The sequence below is a fragment of the Balaenoptera musculus genome, chromosome 14 (assembly GCF_009873245.2).
Source record: "Balaenoptera musculus isolate JJ_BM4_2016_0621 chromosome 14, mBalMus1.pri.v3, whole genome shotgun sequence".
Taxonomy (NCBI): Eukaryota; Metazoa; Chordata; class Mammalia; order Artiodactyla; family Balaenopteridae; genus Balaenoptera; species Balaenoptera musculus.
In genome coordinates this window covers 28,843,528-28,867,372 of record NC_045798.1, presented here as the reverse complement: position 1 = coordinate 28,867,372, position 23,845 = coordinate 28,843,528, and the positions used below count along the sequence as shown (strand labels likewise).

The following is a 23,845-nucleotide window of genomic DNA, read 5'->3' as shown; positions in this document are numbered from 1 at the left end:
AGTTGCCAGCAATTAAAACGTAGTGGTTGGCCTGCTCCCAGGGCGGCCTCAATTTCAGAAACTTTAGAACCAAGGATCTTCCTTTACAACAATCAGCATCTTTTTCAAAAGACTTGGTCCCATCTCATTAGAAGTTAGGAGATCTGGATTTGAGTTCTGGTCTGTCACTTATTAACTGAGTAATCTATTTATGGAAAAAAATCCATTAACCTCATGGATTTTCAGGTTATTTTTTTTTAAGTATGAAAAACAGGGATATTAAGAATATTTACTCTGTCCACATTTTAGGAAGACTGTAGGACAAATGATACATATGTGAAAATACTTTGCAAAGTGATAAAGAAAATACAAAAGTTATTCTATCTTATTATTATTTGAGGTGTAATCAATGCTCAGGACACAGAAAAACACCTATGCCCACCTCCTTCTAAATAAATTTTAATGCCAGAAGCAGACGAGGTACCTGGGATAAGTAAACACCAAGAGAAGATGATTCCAAGACCCATGAGAACTTTATGGAAGCACAGGTCTGTTTCTGGGAATGAGCACTGGACAAACCAGGACCAAGTAGTAGCTGATGTATTTCAATGCAGCTAAAGATACATGCAAATGTATGTATGTTTGTATGTATGTTTGGAATCACTGGTGCAAAACAAATACAGTGAGGAGATTCATAAAGAAGCCTCCTCCCTGGATGACCTAAGAGATCCCATAATAAGCTCAGCTATGAAAGTCATGGAAGCTGGACCTGGCCCGAAGCACTCGGCACACATCTGTACTTACAGTATGTAATAAAAAACAGAGAGGTGTTTTAGGAGATCAACCATAAAAGGTACTTCTGCATATCTAAAAAGTGTATATATCTCCCTTCACCACAAAGCTTTTTTTTTTTTGGTTAATGATCACACGTTAAGCACTCAATTCACTTAATAGTTAACTAAAACAGTATCTCGCTTTAGACTAGATACATTCCTGAAGCCATTTTTGGGCAAACATTTTCCTATTTTCTAGTTTTTCTAGTTTCTGAGAGCAACTCAGAATCACTCTTATTTCATATTTTCTAGTTATTCTAATTACGAATCAAAGAAGGCAAAGAGGTAAGTGGGAAGAGGGGAGAAGTATCTCAATCTTCAGCCTGACAACAGCAGGCTCACAACCCACCCTGTACCTGTATCTCAACCAAGTACCAGGAACGAGTCTTATATATCTGGAAAAAAATCCAAGTAAATGTTCTTGAGACCATATGGTAAATTTACTTCACCATTTTCACCAGTTTAATAAAGACAAATTTCCGTGTGACTAATCCCTTGAATTAACAACACTCTCAACAGTAGTATCAGAGCTGGCGTTTACAGGGCACCTGGTCTGTGTTAGTGTCTCTGCACACACACCCTCACCCGACCCCACAATGGCCCTGAGAGGGAGGCACCACCATCTCCATCCCACAGATGAGGACAGACTTCAGGAGGTCTGGGAGCAGGTACACTAAGTAGCAGAGCTGGATGTGAATCCAGGTTGGCCTGATTCTAAAGCCCTCTCTCTTAATCCCCGACTAATTTTAGTAAGTTATTCTGAATCCTCAAATATTTACCTGAACTTTAAAATTCTTAGTTTCTAGGGTTTCTTGAGAGTCCTCAGAGAGCTACCACATATAGGAACAAAATCTATAAGGAAAAGGTTATGGCTGTACACTATTATAGGTATTATTGAAATGAATGGGCTGCCCCAAACTTCATACCTAAGAACAAAGAATAATCCTTAAAATCATCATATAAAGCCCCATCGTTTGGGCATGAAAAGTCTTACATTGGTGTTTCCTAACTGCAGCAGATGGACCGTATAATAGGACTTCACGTCTTCCGACAGGAACTTCACACTGAAGCCTGTTTCCTTAAACAGCATCTCTCGGTCATCCTTTGTCGGCCAGTACTGTGCACATTTAACCTAAATTTAAGAATATGCATACGACTTTTTTTAGTTTATAGACATAATGAAACCATAAAAAGCTGGAAAGGAAAACAAACCACACACACGCTATATATTTTTCAAGTACCCAAATCTAAGAATAGTCGCACTACGTTTGATGTTTAATGTATTTTAATAAGATTGACATCTTACAAAAGCAGGTTTGTAAAATGTTCCTCTAACTTATACACTAAAAAAAAGCCATAAACAGATATAATGTTCATAAAATGAAAATCAATTTGTCATTTCTAAAGCAGGGTAACGTATATTTTAACATCATACTGGCATTCACACTACGTTTCTATAAATATCAAACTCTTACAAGAATCTTATCTTCAAACAGTATTGAAAGGCTTTATTTTACAAGTATTTTCCATAAATACCCGTTAATCTGCTACTAAATACTACTACATATCTAGAAATAACATTGCATACCTACTTACTAAAATTAAGTTGGGGAAAGAATTAGAAGATAAGCTCCCTTTACCTAGAGTTGTTACATTTTGGCAGAACTATTGACATGGAATTTGTATTTGTGACAATAAAAACATCTTCCCAAAAGCCAAATTATGAGGCCAGCAGGCTGAGGTAAGGTGAGCTAGAGTCATTTCATTAGGAAAAAACACCAGAAAAACATCCTTGTAAAATATGGCCATTTCTCCTTTTCCAAATCACAAATAGCTACAAATAACAAACAATAAAAATGCTCCCAAAACAAATGAATACTATGAGCTGACACTTCAAAAGGTTAGCTAAAAGACATTTAAAAAATGACACCAGAAGTGAAAGAGCATAAATTGGAATTTGAACAACTCAGAAATGAGGTGACAGAAAAGAAAAAAGAATCAGAAATAATAGAACACATTTCATCAACAAAGACTAATTAATTAAACTAGGGAAAAGAGATGTGACTAAACACAACAGATGATGGTTTAAGAGAAAAAGAAGGACATTTTTAAAATAAAAAAGAAATGAAGAGGGAGACAAATAGGATTAGAGAAAATGTGACAAACATAAAAAATAAGCAAAGAAAACCTAACACATGTATAATAGGAGAACCCAAGAAAAGAACACCAAAGCAAGCAAGGGAACAGAATAAATGTCAACAAGCATAATTCAATAAATTTTTCTTTAAAGAAAGAAAAAATGTCTGAAATCACATACTGAAAAAGCACTCTATGCCCCTGGACAAACTGACCCAGAATGACCAACACAGAAATATTTTGGTAAAATTATTGGGGTTTGAAGGAAAAAAATCCTTTGGGTAACCTAGGTAAAAAGAATAAGTGACTTATAAAGGAAATAAAGATGTCCATTTGACTTTGACAGTAATTTGTAATGCCAGAAGAAAATGGAGTAATACATTTAAGTTGTTCAAAGAAAAGCAAATATGAGCCAAAGATTTTATATTCTGCCAAACTGACTGTTAAGCACTGAGCCAGCAGATGAACTGTCATTGGCACGTAAGACATGAGGGACTATGGTGCCCATGAGTCCTTCCTCAGGATCCTTTGGAGTATGAGCTACAGACAGAATGACTGGAGAGACACCTCAACATATACAGACCTACACAAAAGGGGCATAAGGGACAGAGTATAATGTGCTATAAACTCTGACAATGTACATAAAGTACAACTTAAAAAAAAACAGAGAATGGGAAAAACAAAACATTTTAAACTTTTTTTCAGTAGTTATTTTGGTGATGGAGTTGATTTTGTTATTATGAGTATTTTCTGTGTGCAATATCAGACAAAGTAAAAGAGTCACTATAAGATATTTGACATCACTAGTGTCTTTGAGAACCAGAATTCACGGTATGGAAAACGCTGTAACAGATAAAGGATAGAAAGGGTTGAGCCAACCCCTATAGGCCTAAATTTGAATCAGAAATATCAGTATGAACACTAGCGCTGTGTTACCTTAACACACAAACATATTTTTCCTTAGCTCTGTTCACTGAAAAGACCAACCCAGTGGCAACAAACATCCCTACTTTTGTTGTGACCCTGAAATACCACTGCCCACTGAAAGAAATTAAGGCCCCTTATAGAAATGGCTGATTCTTACACAAGAGTTTAAGATGAGCCTGCAATATGGAGTCATTCCAGACAGCAAGTAGCTATGAAAACTCTTGGGTCTGTGTAAAAGAACTCAGGGCCCAACTTGAAGAGCTTCCTGCTGGCCAGTGAAGGGACAATCTGACTACAAATAAGGATAATAACTGCCATGGAGTGAAATGAATCAAGGATGTTTGAATCCATGACTTCACAGTACCTGATGCCCTCCCGCCCTGCCCCCACACCAAGAAAACCTAAGTGGTCACATGTTGAGGACACTAGGGAATCAACTTCGTTTGAAAACTGCTTTTCCTATTTAAAAGTGGCCAAGTAACAAGAGTGGGAGGTTTATTTTTTTTTTTAATAGAAGTATTCCAACAAGAGCTCAAGAAGAAATGATAAAACTGGAATATCACTATTTTATATCCCCTAATTAATTAAGGAGCTAAACACCGACCAGCAACAGCTGCCACCATCATTACGCTGACAAACATTATGCTCCCACCCACAAGGTGACCTTCCCCCAGACAATGAAACCTGACTCTAGATCCAACCACCGTAAACATGATTTCTGATTTCTGGTGGCAGTCTTATCTTTTTATTATACTAATTAAACTGCAGAATGAGGGATGAAACTTATAATCCTCTAGTTGGCAACGCTGCTCAAAATGTCCCAACTGATAGAGCCCCCATCACTTGAAGCACGAAAACCACTGTAAACGACTACGCTGACATTGCTGGACACTCTGGTATGTTAACGCCACTTCAGATCTGAAACAGATGAGAAAAACCTTCACTACCATTGAAAACTGGCAACTATTAATTTAGAAAAAAGGAAGAGGGATTTCCCTGGTGGTGCAGTGGATAGGTATCTGCCTGCCAATGCAGGGGACATTGCAGTTCCAATGCAGGGGAACTTCCCGGGTTCGATCCCTGGTCCAGGAAGATCCCGCATGCTGCGGAGTAACTAGGCCCATGCGCCACAACTACTGAGCCTGCGTTCTAGAGCCCACGTGCCACAACAACTGAGCCCATGTGCCACAACTACTGAGCCCGCAGGGCTAGAGCCCATGCTCCGCAACAAGAGAAGCCCCCACTCGACTAGAGAAAGCCCATGCGCAGCAAGGAAGATCCAATGCAGCCAAAAATAAAACTTAAATTAAATCTTTAAAAAAAAAAAAAAAGGAAGAATCAGGAACCTGAAGAAGCAGAGCAGTCTAAGACCTCAGGGCTGAAAGAGACCTGACAGACAATACTTTCCAATTTGCACGTTTGACAGAAGAGGACCCTAAAGCCACAGAAGCTGAAAGACTTACTCAACGTTGCACCACTAATTAGCACTGGGTTTAGACTACACTTCAAATGTCAATAAATTTATACATTTCCATACTTACTGCCTTGTGACCGAAGAGCCAATGGTAATTTATAAAGGTTTTAGAAACCTGTCACTTTAATCTTTTATAAAATTTCCAGGATTTTGATAATAATAAATTGTAAAGATTGTGATAAAGCCTAGGGATTCCAAAGATCTAAATACCACTACTAGCCAATACTGGCTCCATTATACTTATATTTTGGAGGGTAGTGGTCCGCAATTGTTATTTAAATATTTAAGGTAAAAAAGGAAAAGGATACATTAGCTCTTCTGGTCAGAATCACCCTGACCACTAGCCTTTAGCAATTAAAGGCCAAAACTAATGAATGAATATCCCAAAAGAAATAAGAAAATATTTATAAGTTAACAATCACAGGCAGTACACTAAGTTGTAAATATCAAGTATTACTCACCGATTCTTTCTCCACAATTCGGTTTAGCATGACAACTGCTTTGGTCTTTTGCTGCCAAACCATGAGCCAGAAATGACAACCTGTATTAGGAAGTGGACCCTGTAAGAACAGAGAAGGAAAAGTAGGTAAGAGAAAGGGGACGGAGTAAGGCTCCGAGGAAACTCCTCCAGGGAAGCTTCTCGTCTGAGAATAGTGTATCGGATCATAAAGAGTAAATCGAGACTTTAAATCCACTTGAACTAAAAATAGGTCTGTGCTAGTTAGGATTACTGATTATCAACGATCAAAACTGACTTTTATTTACTTAGGCAGAAACGAAAAATTTTCAGGCTCTCAGGTGACTTTCAGAGTTGAGGGCTGGAGAACCAGGCTTGGGTAGAAACAAACGTCAAGACAAGATTTTGTCCAAAGAGGAGTGGGTTTGGGACAGTACTCCCAACCTGTCACTAACATCACCTGCTTTGCTGGTACTGCCATCCTAAGGTGGCTGTAGTACTCACGCACAACCTGTAAGCAAATCAGGGTCAAAATCACAGGCGCCAAGATCTACGGGTTGTGTTCTAGCTGCAAAGGAGGCAGGCAAAGGCAATTTCTGTCCCCTCCGGTCTCTGCCACAGAAAGAGAGGCCCTGCCTTCCATCATGAGGGCAGCCCTGCAAAGGAGGAAGTCTGTGCCAGCACTGGCCTGCAACCAACCCAAGTTAGCTACAAAGAGAATTCCAGAAAAAGTGGAAATTTCAAAGCACCTGAACTACTATGAAACTGTTAATCTACAAAACCAGAGAACGTGTAACCCTCAAGAGCGGAGTTAAAAGGGGTAACGGTGCATATCACAATACTGCCATGGGGAAAAAAAAATCAAATCATATTATGAATTTCCAATTACCTTCACATTTTGATTAATGGGTAGCACAGGGAAGAATAAAGGGCAAACAAGAGATGAGAAGGCCATGCCCAAACTTTAACTATTTTAAGTGAGTAAAGATTAACATGAACGAGGTTTGACTGTACCTCCAGTAACTCAACAAGCATTCACCTCACAGGACGCTGACTAGAGCTTCAGCTCCACATGGAAAACAAGGCAATTCAAGTGGTGCTACACTGAAAGCAGCTTTAGGGCAGTTGTATCCCTGGTATGTAGTGGGTGTTGGGTAAATATTATTTGAACTAATAAACTCTAAGCTCTAAGTTATACAAATGCTAGAAAGGGATTGCGAATCCTGAGGAGCTGCACCCTCAGGTTTGAGGAACTGTTCCCCTCCTTCGGTGCATGTTATCCAATGCTTGAGTTACTTCCAAAACCAAACAATGTGAAGGTAAAAACAGCATTGAGAAGATCCCCAGTAAAATGAATGCCGTTTCTTTCGTCTAAAAAAATGGACAGATCAGTTCACCAATGAAGTCGCTCCTTAGTGTGTTCACGCACACGCGCGTGTACACACACACACACACACGCACATTCTGTTAGTGGTTCTGAAATGGGAGAGGGTTTCTCAGCCCTTCCACTTAGCAGCAATACTACCTATTTTTCTTGTGCAAAATGGAGATCTGTACCAAGGGACTGATACATATGTTTTTAATTTTCATAAAATTTAGAGGGTAAAGATGACAAAAATAATAAGCAGCAAAGGACAATGAGAACAACTGCAGTTTTAATAAACACTTAGCATCTCTGGTTTTCTCTATCTTTTGAAATATTTTCTGTGCGTGTTCTCTGTTCCAACGTACTAGGTACAAAGGCAAAAGCAGTCTCAGATGTCAAAGAGCTTATGACAGAGGCAAGGAACAGAAACACATCAAGCACCACAAGAGTAAGGGGTAAACCATCAGGTCTGCAGAAGCAGGAAGGATACTGGCGCAGAGCCTTAAAAATGAGGAGGGCACTGACATGGGGGAAGGAAGGGTAGGGAATCAGGATCCCTTCCCAGCATAAGGCAAGGCATGTGCAAGTTTAGGGGACATCTAGGAAAAGACAGCTAGATTGCTGAGGGCAACGTGGAGGTACGCAGTAGGAAACTGCACCTGCAGAGTGGGAGGGTCTCGAATGCAAGAAATAGTCACCGAACTCTTCTTTAAGGAGTAAAGGGATATGACCAGATTCGTATGTCACAAAAAATAATTCTGGTGGAATTGTTATAGATGGATTAGGAAGGACGGACTGGTGGCAAGGAAATAAGCTACCACTTTGGTGCAGATAAACTTCAAGAGAGCTCTGAAGAAGGGCAGGGCAGCAGAACAAAGGAAAGTATTAGACACATGAGGAGGATAGCTTTAACCCAGATGAGAAAAATAGGAAGGGGGCTGGCATGGTTTAAAAAAAAAGAAAGAGTTCGACATAGAAAATGCAGAATTTGTGACATCAATTGGTCACGTGGGTAAAAACACCCATATGGATGCTGAAAAATATAAGGCAGGGGTGGAGGCAGGGGTGAGACTCAGGAAATAAGAAAAAGCTGAAGACGGGCTTCTGAGTCCCATTTAGAATGAGGGGGGAGGGACTCTGTCAGGACACAAAGAAACTGTCCAAGATGGACAGGAGGCTTAAATGAGATCACTAGGGTATGAGTCAGGCATTTTCTTTTTCGTGATGAGATTTATAATGTTTTATAAAAGGGTTATTACTATCATTACTACTACTAATAAAAAGCAGTAACAAATGCCACAATAAATACTCCATGGAGTACTTACCATAGTACCAGGCACTATATGAGTTTTTATCAGCATTGTTCTATAGATAATAGAGATATATATCGATAATATAGGTACACACTTGACTCTTGAACAACACGGGTTTCAACTGCGGGGGTCCACATATAGGCAGATTTTTTTCAATAAATACACAGCTGGCCCTCTTATCCATGGGTTCTGCATCCGCAGAATCAACCAACCTCAGATGGCAAACTTAATACACGATCCGTGATTGGTATGTGGAATCCCAAGGACAGAGAAGGACAACTATGCACTTGAGAACCCGTGGGTTTTGGCATCTGCAGAAGATCCTGCAAGCAAATCCCCCCAGATTCCAAGGGACGACAGTACAGGCTTGGGGAATAAGTAATGTGTCCAAGGTCACAGAGTAGTTTCAAGGCAGCAGATCTGAATAATTAAGAGCAGAACCATGCAGTCTATGGAGACCGTGTAGCTTCACATCCTGGCCTCATCCCACTTGTTGTATGACCTTGGTAAAGTTATTTGAAGTTCCTTTGTCTCTTTAGGTGATTCCTCGTGTTAACATAAGGATAACAATAGTATTTACCACAGAGGGTTATCCTGAGGTTTAGATTATACAAAACATAAAATATAGAACAGTGTTAAAAACTGCTAGCTGTTACTATTTACAACAGCCAAGACGTGGAAGACATCTAAGTGTCCATCTACAGATGAACGGATAAAGAAGATGTGGTACATATATACAATGGAATACTGCTCAGCCATAGAAAATAATGAAATAATGCCATTTGCAGCAACATGGATGGACCTAGATATTATCATTCTAAGTAATTCAGACAAAGACAAATACTATATGATATCACTTACATGTGGAATCTAAAATATTATACAAAAGAAATTATTTACAAAACAGAAACAGACTCACAGACAGAAAACATACTTATGGTTACCAAAGGGGAAAGGGGAGAAGGGATAAATTAGGAGTTTGGGATTCACAAATACACACTACCATCTATAAAATAACAGGATTTACTGTGTAGCTCAGGGAACTATATTCAGTAACTTGTAATAACCTACGACAGCAAAGAATATGAAAAAGAATAGATATAGATGTGTGTATATATAACTGAATCACTTTTTGTACACCTGAAACTAACACAGTATGGTAAATCAACTATAGTTCAATAAAATAATAAATAAAAGACTGCTAGCTTGGGAACTTCCCTGGTGACACAGTAATTAAGAATCCGTCTGCCAATGCAGGGAACACGGGTTCAAGCCCTGGTCCGGGAAGATCCCACATGCCGTGAAGCAACTAAGCTCGTGCGTCACAACTACTGAGCCCACGTGCCAAAACTACTGAAGCCCACGCGCCTAGAGCCCATGCTCAGCAACAAGAGAAACCACCACAATGAGAAGCCTGCGCACTGCAACAAAGAGTAGCCCCCGCTCCCTGCAACTAGAGAAAGCCCACGAACAGCAACAAAGACCCAACGCAGCCAAAAATAAATATATACATATTAATTAATTAAAAAAAAGATTGCTAGCTGCTAGCTGTTAATTTTACTTCCCACTAGGATGTGAAGTTCATAATGGCAGTTTTATGAATGGCTGTTTTATTCAAACAATGCTGCCACAAAGTAGGTACTCAAAGCTTTGCTGGATGAATGAACATCCAATGAAGCAGCCAGACTGGGATTCAAATACAGATACCATGAGTCCAGAGTCTACCCTCTTTCTTAAGATACAAAGGTTCAAAATGTGGTCCCAGGGAGTTGAAGTGATGAGTGTAGACTGGACGGGGGAAAAAACCTTAAGTCAGAATCTTGAGAAACAACTGCATTTTTAGACACTAAAAATGAGAAAGAGGAATGGATAAAAAAGACTGAAAAAAAAAGAGAAAGAAAGGGTGTGATAAGGAATCTAGGGTAATTACTCTTTTCTGTTTTTTATCATTATGGTTTTTTCAAATAGAAAGTAAATTTTTTAACTCTAAAAATGAGTTTATTAAAAACATGAATACGCATAAGAAAAACTTCAAATATTACAGAAAATGGCAAATTGAAGTCTCTCTTTTTTCCTAATTCCCAGAAATAATCAGTAAGAATAGCAAGTGTATAATTTGTTTAGCCAGCCCCTTGCAGACTGTTTCATTTCTACTATTTCTGGCCCTATGCTATTAAAATGAAGTTGTAACAAACACCCTCACATGTATCTTTATGTCTTTACATATTAGACCCCTGAGTATTATAAACTTTTAAATCTCTGCTGATCTGACAGGAGAAAAGTGGTAACTGATTGCTGGTTTAAATTTATATTCCCTAATTACTAGAAAAGTTGAGCATCTCTTCATATGTATATTGTCTATCTTTATTTCTTTTCTTTGAACTGTGAATTTATGTTCTTTGCCAGTTTTTTTCATGGATTGTTTCTCTTTTTCTTTTTGATTTACAGGAGCTGCTTTACTTCAAGTAAAAAAGAGTAATTAATTCTTGTTTCCTGTGAATTAGAGATAGTCTAACAGTTCATAGTTACATTAATTTGAATATCTTCTTACCATTTTCAACGGTTTTCACTTTCAGTAACAGGTTATTCTGATCTGAAATGGGTTCTTTAAAAATCTCAAACATTATAAATATACAGCTTATCTTTTTTAAAATTTAAGTACAGTTGATTTACAATACTGTGTTAGTTACAGGTGTACAGCAAAGTGATTCAGTTACATACATATATTTTTTCAGATTACGCTCCATTATAGGTGATTGCAAGATACTGAATAATACAGCTTATCTTTTGAATATTTAAAAATCATTAACTGAGGGAAATGAGAGCACTGTTAATTAAATCTATTATTTGATAAACAAAGGGTAGCTGGTGTGGATAAACCAAAATCATTTCTGCTATCTCAGAGTGGAAGAAAAGTGCTGCTGGAACATGGGTGTGGCCGGTGTGCTGAGAAGCCATCGGGCAGGAGGCCAAAGGGGCAGCAGGCTCTTGGGCCTCCCTGTTGGTTGTCTGGGCACCTGGCTCACACCCTCACCTGCCCTGACATCCAAGGTCTGTCCACACTCTGAAAATACACGCCAGGGTGGGGCAGAGAAGAGCTTTCAAAGGGCCTCTCGTTCTGATTCAAGTGATGTAAAGAGAAGCAGAAGGTAACAAAGCATCAACAAACCAAGGCTTTGTACCAAATATTCAATATAAAGCAAGGAGGACAACTGGCCAGAAAAGAACCGGCCTAGCCAAATTCCATGAACAACTTTCTTTCAGAGAACGTGTAACATTGAAGATTACTTTTATCTGAAATATACACAGCTGCAAAACATTGTAACATCATTCATTACATAACAACAGAAAAAACTGAAACAGCATTTCATCTCCAAAAGAAGTCAGGACACACTTTTCACTGTGTTTTAAAGAAGACCAATCACAAGAATGGCGGTCAGGCATCGGCTGCACATCACACCACTTGCCTGTGTTAAGATGTAACTCCTCTGCGCCTCTTCTATGTCAACTAAGCTGGCATTAATATAATCATTTTCAGCATTTTGCAGTTTAACACGACTGTGATCATCTGAAACAGAGCATGACAAATCATACCGTCATTTCAAAGTTGCATTTCTTTTTTATTTTAATATTAATTTTCTGGATATTTATAAAATGATAGAAGAGACAAAGAAAAATAAATTAGCACCCCAGCAGAGTCAAATCCCAAATTACTCCCCTTTTTACTATTTTTTTTAAAGATCATTTATTTATTATTTTTGGCTGCACCAGGTCTTAGTTGCGGCACACGGGATCTTTGTTGAGGCATGCGGGATCTTTCATTGCAGCGCACGGGCTTCTCTCTAGTTGTGGCACGCAGGCTCCAGGGCACATGGGCTCTGTAGTTTGCAGCACATAGGCTCTCTAGTTGACGCACGCGAGTTCAGTAGTTGTGGCGCATGGGCTTAGTTGCCCCGCAGCATGTAGGATCTTAGTTCCTTGACCAGGGATCGAACCCGCGTGCCCTGCATTGTAAAGCGGATTCTTTACCACTGGACCCCCAGGTAAGTCCCCCAAATTACTCCCTTTTTTAAAAGGAAGTACAAAGATGAAATCCTTTTGTTTGTTACTGTTTGTTAGAAGGAAGTGCTTCTGTTAGTGGTAGTTTAGCTGTTGTTTAACTAGAAAAATTGACCAGAGTAAAACATAGTAAAAGAAATAAAGCACCTATCTTCCTAAAAGTAAAAGGATGGTTAAGATTCTTGATGCCTAAGAAATAATAAGTCTACCTACAAAAAACAATGGCCTCAAATAAATAAGACCAGATCCCCAAAGTAACTACATTTCATTTTCTTCAATCAACAGATGTGCATTCAACTATATAAAAATAATTTTTAGCACTTAATTATATAATTAGATCAAGTGCTAAACTTGATTATTTATTTAACACACTTGGAATATTCCAATTCTTTAAAAGACAACTAAAGATACTTCATTACTTAGATTGTGTTATAACAGTTTAGATATACTAGTTTTTAAAAGTGAAAATCTCACAGATTTAGAATTGATGCTAATTTAAATACGTGGAGCACAAAACTTTACCTATATCATTTTGGAGGGAGGGGAAGAGAAACAAGACACTGCGAGAGGAAGCACATGTATAATAACAGAACTAGTGTTAACTCAGAATTCTAAATATATGACAGGCAGAGGCATATGACTGAATTATAACCTACATGCATGTTTGATGTCTAACTAGAGAAAACGTTCTACTGTAAACTGCTCCCCTCAAGGCAATACCAAACAACCATTCTCTCCCCCACTTTTAAACTAAAAAAACTGTTCACATTACCTCCATGCGAAAGAAAATGTTAAATGGCTTTAGTTCCACACATCAATTTATGTGAGATGTCTCTGCTGGATTGAACCCAAGACCTCTGTAAATATTACACGTCATGTGTAAACAGGAAAAGCGAAGGTCTTGTTATAGTAAATCACTTATACTAGTGTTCTCGGAAAGATGATGTCAACAGTCACTTTTTTTTTTAAACAGTCATTTTTTTTTTTTAACAGTTTGATCACTCTTTAACTGTTATGTGAGAGAGTAAAACAGTCAGCTATATAATTAACAAAATAAAGACCATACGCCTCCTAGATAACACGTATCAGAAGAATAATGCATGCTTTTAGAATGCTACACAATCCCTAAAATTCAAGTTCCGCCAAAATATAATACCAAAGGAACGTATTTCCTCATGCTGTAATCACAGAAAGAAGAGAAACCCCGGAGACTAATCATATCTATTGCACAAGTGAAAAAAGCAATTTGGCAAAAGAAGCAAGAATCCATAGGCACTGGGAAGGTTCCCCTACAGGGCGCTGGGAATTCAGTTATCCGGCAAGTCATCCAGACCCTTCCATAAGCCTGGAGAAAGACCTCAGGGGTGTTTTAAGGGTATCTGACACCCTGCCTTCAGGACTTTGAACTGGGTTCACTGTTATTTTCTCTCCAGTGTTAACATCTACACCTGGTGTCACTCCAGCTCATTAAAAACATGAATCCCACACCCCCAGATACGTTCCCTGGAGCCCGAGTGCTGACCAGTAGGGAAGCAGGGCGTTACCTGAAAGGCACCCTCCAAAAGGAAGGTAATCCTTGGGAAAAGTCTAGCTATTTAGAACTGGCTACAAGTGTTGGCTGAACCTATGTTTTCTCCTCAGGACTGATTTTTTTAAACTTTCAGATACATCTAACATCATTTTAATTCTTCTGTTCCATTAAGAAGATTAATAAAAAATGCAAAGCATGTAACTTTTTGATTCAGAAGAGAATCTGTGTAGAGAAAAAAACGTAAGAGTTTCTTGTGTTAAATAAAACATATCACTTTAACACTATCTACCAAGTAAGTATAAACATTTCAGGAAGTGAAACTATCAAAGCCTTTTTATGAGGAATTGTGACTTGATGATTTATATTCTCTGGTAATGATAACAAAGAGAGACAAAGCCTCTTTTCCCACGAAAAACCACTTACTGTCTGGTCTGAAATATCTGTGAGGGTGACATGGGTCCCCTTAACTCTTGAGGTCAAGTGTCTCCTCTCCCTGCCCGTCACGACTGGTCAGCCCCAAACCTGTGAACAGTTCACTCCAAACCAAACTTCTGACTTCTGAGTTAGAAAAAAACCCAGGATGTTACATGCTTTCTCCTCTCCCCAAAGCAGCTGATCCTGCCTAAGAACCTCTGAAATGAGACTATCAGATCAGAGTCACACAACCTCGGGGCCATCAGCACTTTATCATCATTTGAAGTGTATGGTTATCCCCCTCTTCCTTATCTTTTAAAGGATCCAGCAAAGGGAGAAAATGAGGATGATTCAAACTGTATTGCATGAGAGGCCACAAATGCAACCAAACCACACCTCACAGGAAATCTGATTTCTCAACATCTAATAACACCACCAGCAGGACGATCAAGAATGCATACTTTTCTCCACAGTGGCATCATCGGGGTGAGGGAAGAAATGCACACCCCATGGACTGCGGCAACGAGCTGGATTAGGCAAACTTCCAACCACAAGTCCCCGCACCTCCCACCCGCAAACAGCCTGTTTTCTGAGAAATGGCTTCATCTGTCAAGAAATGACTGGCTCTAGCTGTGGCCTGAGCTGACAACACAGATTAGCTTCCTCTTTCAATACTGTCACATTGAGCTTTTTTCCCCCATCCCACCCCACCCCCCCACCCCCAGTTTCACCTTTTTTCATTATTGTAAAGACATCTCCTTGTGGAAAGTCTTCCAGGTCAAACAGGAAGGGCTCACATTTATGCTGAGGCAGAGATCAAGAACAATGAACAGAAACTGGGCAGAAGACTGACTATCAGCACAGCTTTAACAGACTTCCTGCTTCAGGCTCCATTCTCAATGGGGGACAGTAAGCGTTTGGCACTGATTTCCACACCATGTGGCGCTTCCCGGCCAAGAATGTAAGCATCTGACAGATGTGTCAACTCTCTTCAATCCTACAAGTAGATACTGGAGGCACAAATAACATGAATTTTCTCTCATAAATCAAGCAATGAGCCAAAAGCAAAGCTACAGCTAAACCCCGTCAGCATTGGCGTGGCCATGTTAGTGGAGAAGAAACAAGCCATCGTGCAGAGGGTCAGCATCTCAGCTGTCTCCTCGGCAAAGTAAAACCATATGAGCTGAATGTTCCTTTTCTGACGACATAACCAACCACAACGGCTGTGCAGGACTTTTCGCTCCTGGGATGTGTCAGGTGCTCGCTGCTCTCCACTCTCACCCCTCACACCCTGAGTCGTGTTGTGCACGTTTTGCTGGCACTCAGGCCAGTCAAGTCATCAGCCTCGATCGCACCCTAGAGAAGCAACAGCAGAGGCCCAGAGACGCCCCAGATCCTCCCTGGCATCGCCGTCTACCCTGCTCTTTGCCTCAGGGATGACTTCTGCCTCCACCTCTGCACACACACCTCACCTCTTGAAGGCCTGACCCAGGACTTCCCTTCTCTGATGGAAGCCCCCCTCCTGCACATCCCCGCCACCAGACGATCTGCTCTTTAAATTGACCACCTTCCACACCTGGTCAACACATACATGCCAGGAGACAGGCAACCAGGACAGAGAGATAAGACATTATTTGTTTCAAGCTTTTTAAAAGAAAAAAAGTCCTATCCGGGAATGAGTCCTAGTGCCGTACTGCGCTGCGCTGAGTATGGTGGGAGCAGGCCAGGGTAAGAGAAGGGGAAGGGGCTTCCAGCAGGAGGAACAGCAGGAAGAGGAGCACAGGGGCCGCCGAGAAGGACCGGGAGGAGGAGAGGCCCTGGCAACTCCGCACGAGCACCTGAGCTTCGAGGAAAGAATGAGCAGCGGACAGAGGACGGGATGGAACGAGGAGGATGGCCTGACACTCGGGCAGTCCCATCCATCGGGGCCTGTGGCACAGCCCCATGGACCGGCCACCAGCGATGCTGTGTGGAGCGCACAGCGGGCTCGGCCTCCTCCAAACGAGGGGCCAGCTGCCTGCACATGTCCACCTCTCTCAATCCATCATGATTCCAAGTTCCTAAACTTGACATGACAGTGTTAACTGGTTAAATTCTGCCTCCGCACATCCCCAAACTGAAAAGGGCCCCTTGAATCCACCCCAGAGTCTCTGAGATGGAAAGAAGACTGGGAGGTGTCCTTACAAAACGGGTAAAAGTCACCACTGCCGCTTGAACGTGGACACCTTTCCTCTTCGACAGCATCTATAAAACAAGATGTGGGACTTCCCTGGTGGCGCAGTGGTTAAGAATCCGCCTGCCAATGCTGGGGACACGGGTTCGAGCCCTGGTCCGGAAAGATCCCACATGCCACGGAGCAACTAAGCCCGTGCACCACAACTCCTGAGCCTGTGCACTAGAGCCCGTGAGCCACAACTACTGAGCCCGCGAGCCACAACTACTGAGCCCATGCTCTAGAGCCCGTGAGCCACAACTACTGAAGCCCATGCACCTAGAGCCCGTGCTCTGCAATAAGAGAAGCCACCACAATGAGAAGCCCACACACCACAACAAAGAGTAGCCCCTGCTTGCCGCAACTAGAGAAAGCCCACTTGCAGCAACGAAGACCCAACGCAGCCATAAATAAATAAATAATTTTGTTAAAAAAACAAAAACAACAAGACAAACCACACTTTGGTCTCACACAATCAGTGAGCAGCTCACCACTCTCCTTGAAGCTCAGATCTCTCCCTCTAGGAGAAAGGAAGGGAGAGGCAGTTGGGGGACGAATAGTATTTCCCTTTCATCCACAAACCCAGGCCCCTGGAACCCATCCACACTCCTGGGGAGCTTACCTTCTCGGAAAGGGAGACAGCAATAAGCAAAATAATTAAGTAGATTACATGTTATGCAGTAATAAACCCTATGGGAAAAAAGAGCAGAATAAAGGGCAGCTGTGCTGGGAAGGGGGACAGGTTGCCAATTCTAAACAGGTGGTCAGGCTGGGCCTCACTGTGACAGTGACACTGAAGCAAAGACTTAGAGGAGGTCAGCCACATGAATATTTGGGTCAAGAGTGTGCCACGCACAGAGAAGAGTGAAGGCTTTGTGATGGGTACATGCCTCACGTCTGGGGATGGCGACTGCGGCACAAGCCCCGTGAACAAAGGGAAGAGAAGCACCTGAAACTTAGGTTCAGAGTTGAGAGATCCTGTACTGATTTATTAGTCTCAACTCCTAAATCCAACTATCAGAGAAAAGGGGCTTCTACTTCCGTTTTCTCGTAGCACCTACCAGCACGGTGTCATAACAATTTAGGCTGGCAAGTGGTCAAGCATTGTTTATACAATGAATTCCAGAAAATGTTCATATTCAAACTGTTAAGCTGTGGTAGAATTTTTTTAGAATCACATGTCACTATTAAAACACTCTAGGGGCTTCCCTGGTGGCGCAGTGGTTGAGAATCTGCCTGCTAATGCAGGGGACACAGGTTCGAGCCCTGGTCTGGGAAGATCCCACATGCCACGGAGCAACTAGACCCATGAGCCACAACTACTGAGCCTGCGCATCTGGAGCCTGTGCTCCGCAACAAGAGAGGCCGCGATAGTGAGAGGCCCACGCACCGCAATGAAGAGTGGCCCCCACTTGCCACAACTAGAGAAAGCCCTCACAGAAATGAAGACCCAATACAGCCAAAAATAAATAAATAAATTTAAAAAAAAGAAAAAGAGTACTGTTTTCAAACATTTCAAAAAGGGGGAAAGGGGCAGGTATAAAAACAAACAAACAAACAAAAAAAACACTCTAAACGTCAGCAGGAGATGAAACTACAGCTGACTTGAGAAGTAAAGTAATTTAGCAAAAAACAAGAGCTCAGAAAGCTTCAGGACTTTTTAGTAGAGGCAACTGGAATCATGTGGCCAGATGAGAGAGAACAGTGAGGGAGGCGAAGGGGCGTGGGTGTGGCCCTAGGGTCTGCTCTGGCTCCACTGGCCCCCATGGCCGAAGAAGCCGCTGTGACCTGCACGGAGCAGGGCGGCCCCCGGAGGTGCGGGCCCAGGACCCGAAACCCAGCACTGGTCTCCTGGGCCTCTTTCTCATCCATTAAGAGGGAACGGCCAGACTACACTCGTCCTTCTCCACTATTTCTATTGACTGGCCCTCATTTATACCCTAAACGAGTCAAGTACAGAACTCCTCAAAAAGTCCTACTTTATCTTAAAAATTTACAGAAACTTCAAAATTCTACTTTGCTATGTATCTGTATTTTAATATATCAACCACTCCTTCCCCCAGTGCCCGTTCTGAGTATAACGGATGGTCCTGGAGGATGTGCCCGGCTTCCTCACTGACTTAAGGGCTCTCCCTGCAGCCCCGGCGCAGCTCCAACACCAGAGCTGTCCATGTGACGCGGTGGCTACAGGCAGGGCCTGACGTGACGAGGCTCCAGCCCGCTCAGCACCCAGGCCTCAGCCATCGGCGTGGCCAGGGACCCTGACAAGTTCACCACATCCCACCCCCACCTCGCACAGCGCCCTGCCCAGGACCCGATTCAGGAAGGCTGTGAAATCCAGAAACCTGGAAAGACACTGGAATAACCCTCAGACCTGATCCCCGTCTCCTGTTTTGCAGGCATCACTCGTGTGGAGCGGTTTTATCGCGTGCGCAAACTCATGCACCCACCACCACAAGCTCCTCTGTGCCCCCCCCTTTCAGAGTCTCTTCCCCGACCCTGTCCTGACCCAGTGATCTGCCCTCTCCTGCAACGGCGGCACCATTCCCAGAACGCTGTATAAATGGAATCACGCAGGAGGTAACCTTGAGACTGGACTCTGCTCAGTGGGAGTCCTCTGGGGCCCACCCAAGCCGCTGCAGGGCACGGGGAGCTTCCCACGGCAGGAACAAAAGAACCACGGTGTGTTGACCACTTACCCACTGATGGACACTTGGGTCGTTTCCAATTTGGAGCTCTTACAAACAAAGCTGCTCTGAACACCCATGTTCACATTTCTGTGTGGACATAAGGTTGCAATTCTCGGAGATAAATGTCCAGGAGTGCGGCGGCTGCGTCATATAAGGTAATCAAGAAGCTGCCACACCACGTTCCAGAGCGGCCGCACCGTCCACCATCCTCCGTCCTCCTCGCTGTGTAGGAGATCCAGCTTCTCTCTGCGTCCTTGGAGTCCGTGGCCCTGTCATTTCAGCTCCTCTAGTACGTGTGTCACAATCACTCACCACCATGGTTTTAATTTGCTTTTCCCTAATGGTTAGTGATGTTTTTCGCGTGCTTATGTGCCATCTACGTTCATCATCTTCTGCCCATTTCTGAACTGGACTGTTTGGGATTTTTACTGCTGTATTTTCAGAGTTCTGTATATATTCTAGATATGAGTTATTTGTGGTTTATTAATATTTTCTCCCACTCTGTCCTCGTCTCTCCATCCTACTAACGGGGCCTTTCACAAAGCAAAAGTTTTAAATTTTGGTTTAGCCCAATTTGTTGATTTTTTTCTTTTGTGGACTGTGCTTTTGATATGTTAAGAACTCTTCACCAAAAACCAAAAACGAAGATAGAACCACAGGTCAAAATCCTAACAGTTAATGAGAAAACTTTTAAGTAAAAGAGCTGTCTACACGATGGATTTTGAGAATAAGTGCATTTAGTCTTTATTTTTTTTTTAATGATTAAAAAATTTTTTTATTATTAATTAATTAATTAATTTATTTATTTATTTATGGCTGCGTTGGGTCTTCATTGCTACCCGAGGACCTTCTCTAGTTGCGGCGAGCAGGGGCTATTCTTCCTTGCGGTGCATGGGCTTCTCATTGCAGTGGCTTCTCTTGTTGCGGAGCACAGGCTCTAGGCACGCAGGCTTCAGTACTTGTGGTACGCGGGCTCAGCAGTTGTGGCGCACGAACTTAGTTGCTCTGCGGCACGTGGGATCTTCCCAAACCAGGGCTCGAACCCATGTCCCCTGCACTGGCAGGCACCAGGGAAGTCCCAGTCTTTATTTTTAAACTTTAGATGTGATGAGGACGAATGTTAGCAAATATTTATAGAAGAGTTACCATAACATTTAAGTTATATCTATACTTATTCTGATTACTATTATACGATAGTTTTTATCTAAGTGTGCTTAGCAAGAAAGATGACAAGCACATTCTTGTCATGTATAAAAATCTGTTTTCATAAATTGAAACTCTATTGTCTTATAATTCTGAGACTATCAAAATGTTTATTAATTATTTGATTTGTCTGTGAATTTTCTGGATTATCTATGAAGAAAAACACCATATAATTCATAACTGTAATAGTTTTAAAACATGCCCACAGTTCTTTGTGACAACTCTCCCCTCTTGAATCCAGATGGCGTGGTACCTCGCCCTAATGAACAGAATGTGGTGCAGGTGATGTGTGACTTCAAAGGAGAGGTGACACAGGCAGTGCAGCTCCCAGCTAGACTCTAAGGATGCTCACTCCTGCAACTCAGGGGCTACTGGTGAGGAAGTCCAGGTCACGTGGAGATGCCACGTGCAGGTGCTGCAGCTGACGGTTTACCACTGGGTGAGGGTCCAGGCAACACAGCCTGGCCACCACCTGAGCTATGCTGCCTGGGAGATGGTGAGCAAGACCCGCCTGCGTCCAGTCAGCCTTCCGATTCCAGACGTGGCGAGTTACTGTTAGGGTTTGAGGGGGTTAGTTACACAGCAGCAGTTCCCAATCCTTATGCCTTCGTTTCTTATTCTTCTCTTACTGTAGTGTCCGGGATCCAAAGTACAATGTTAAGTGGAAGTGGTACTTGTGGGCACACTTGTCTTGTCCTCGAGTTTTAAAAAATGTTTGTAACACGTTATCATTAAGAGTGATGGGGGGCTTCCCTGGTGGCGCAGTGGTTGAGAGTCTGCCTGCCAATGCAGGGGAAACGGGTTCGAGCCCTGGTCTGGGAAGATCCCACATGCCGCGGAGCAACCGGACCCGTGAGCCACAATTACTGAGCCTGCGTGTCTGGAGCCTGTGCTCCGCAACAGGAGAGGCCGCGATAATGAGAGGCTCGCGCACCGTGATGAAGAGTGGCCCCCGCTTGCCGCAACTAGAGAAAGCCCTCACACAGAAACGAAGACCCAACACAGCCATAAATAAATAAATAAAAATTAAAAAAAAAAGTGATGTGACTGTAGGTGTCCTCTCATGTTAGTTACAGAAGTTTCCTTCTGTTTCTAGTTTGATACATTATTTGTTTTTAATCAGGAGCAAGAACTGACTTTAAATAATCTTTCTGCATCTATTGAGATATTCATATGGCTTTTTCTCCTTTGCCTTGTTACTAACGTTAATTACATTTATAAGACTGTCTAATGCTAAGCCACCCTTACATTGCTAAAATAAACTTAATACAGACACTGCTGTATTCAGTTTGCTAACCTTTCTTCAGGATTTTTACATCTACATTCATGAGGTAGATATGCCTGTAACTTTTATTCCTCACTAAACTTTTCTGGTTTGGACATCCAAATTATCTAATAGCCTCACAAAAGGAATTGAGGAGTATTCTCTTTTTCTGTTCTCGGGGAGAGTTTTTATTATTATTAAGACACGCCTGTTGGGACTTCCCTGATGGTGCAGTGGTTAAGAATCCGCCTGCCAGTGCAGGGGACACGGGTTCGAGCCCTGGTCCAGGAAGATTCCACATGCTGCGGAGCAACTAAGCCCGTGCATCACAACTACTGAAGCCTGCGCGCCTAAGAGCCTGTGCTCTGCAACAAGAGAAGCCACTGCAATGAGAAGCCCGCGCACCACAATGAAGAGCAGCCCCTGCTCGCCGCAACGCAACTTAGAGAAAGCCCCGTGCAGCAACGAAGACCCAACACAGTCAAAAATAAATAAAATTTAAAAAAATAAAAAATAAAAAATAAATAAATAAATATTTATTTATTTTACTTAAAAAGACACACCTGTTAAAGCATCTATTTCCAGTGTTTTCTTAGTGGAAATATTTTTTTAATTAATTTATTTAGTTGTCACAGGTCTACTTAGACTCCACACCTCTCCTTTAATCCGTGTTGGTAAATTCTATTTTTCCAGGAGTCTGTTCCATTTCTTCTAACTGATCACATTTATTGCCATAATTGTTTGCAGTACTCTAGCTTTTTAATTCCTTTTACATCTGTATTGATGTTCCCCTTTTTTCTCCTAATATTGTTTATATGGACCTGTCTCTGTCTTTCTGGGGTTTCTGTTTTGTTTTTAAATATTTACTGTATGTATGTATGTATTTGTTTGTTTATTTATTTATTTATTTATTTATTTATTTAGCTGCGCTGGGTCTTAGTTGTGGCATGCAGGATCTTTGTTGCGGAATGTGGGATTTTTTAGTTGAGGCATGCGGGATCTTTTAGTTGTGGCATGCGGGATCTAGTTCTCTGACCAGGGATTCAACCCGGGCCCCCTGCATTGGGAGCATGGAGTCTTAGCCACTGGACCACCAGGGAAGTCCCTGTCTCTCTGGTTTCTATGTTTGTTTTATTTTTCTTGCTCAATCTTGCCAGTTTATTAGTCTTATCAAGGAACTAATATTTGGTTTTGTTTGGTCCTTTGATTTCTACTCTTCTTTTATTTTTGTATTATTTCCTTTCTGCTTTTTCTTTTCTTGGTTTTTATTCTGTTACTTTTACTCTAAATTAGGTTAGACACTTAGCACTTTAATTTTCAGCCTTTTGTTTTAATACAAACATTTAAGACAGTGTATTTTTTTGCAGTACTCTTTTTGCTGCTTTATGCAAGTTCTGATAAGTAGAATTTTACCTATTGTTCACTTTTCAGTTTCCATTATGATTTCTTCTTAACCCATGAATCATTTAGAAATCTTTAAATCTCCAAATTTATAGGAATTTTAATCTTTTTATTAATAATCTATAATTTAATTGCATTATGGTCAAAGAACATGGCCTGTAAGACAGTAATTCTTAAACTGTTTTAAGAGTTACTTTTACAGCCTAGTCAATTACAAATATTCCATGTCAGTCCTAGAAGAATGTGAATTCTCTAATTGTTGGAGAATAGGTTCTATATATAACGTTTTATATATTTTTCTTATTAAATAAAGCTTAACTGTGTGGTCCAAATCTTCTACTTCTTTACTAATATTTTGCTTTAAGAAGTCCGTGAACGGGCTTCCCTGGTGGTGCAGTGGTTAAGAATCCGCCTGCCAATGTAGGGGACTCAGGTTCGAGCCCTGGTCCAGGAAAATCCCACATGCCACGGAGAAACTAAGCCCGTGCGCCCCAACTACTGAACCTGTGCTCTAGAGCCCGCGAGCTACAACTACTGAAGCCTGCGCGCCTAGAGCCTGTGCTCCGCAACAAGAGAAGCCACCGCA

At 41.6% G+C, this 23,845-nt stretch overlaps 1 protein-coding gene across 1 annotated transcript in view; it reads right to left on the bottom strand.

Moving 5' to 3' along the window:
- PTPN2 (protein tyrosine phosphatase non-receptor type 2) overlaps positions 1 to 23,845 on the bottom strand; it is a 76,303-nt gene that overhangs the window by 21,711 nt on the left and 30,747 nt on the right. The window contains exons 4-6 of the mRNA XM_036874644.1: positions 11,953 to 12,053; positions 5,811 to 5,909; positions 1,807 to 1,944 (exon numbers count right to left, since the gene is read on the bottom strand). Of these exons, the coding sequence (XP_036730539.1) occupies positions 1,807 to 1,944; positions 5,811 to 5,909; positions 11,953 to 12,053 (338 nt within the window). The remainder of the gene's footprint in view (positions 1 to 1,806; positions 1,945 to 5,810; positions 5,910 to 11,952; positions 12,054 to 23,845) is intronic.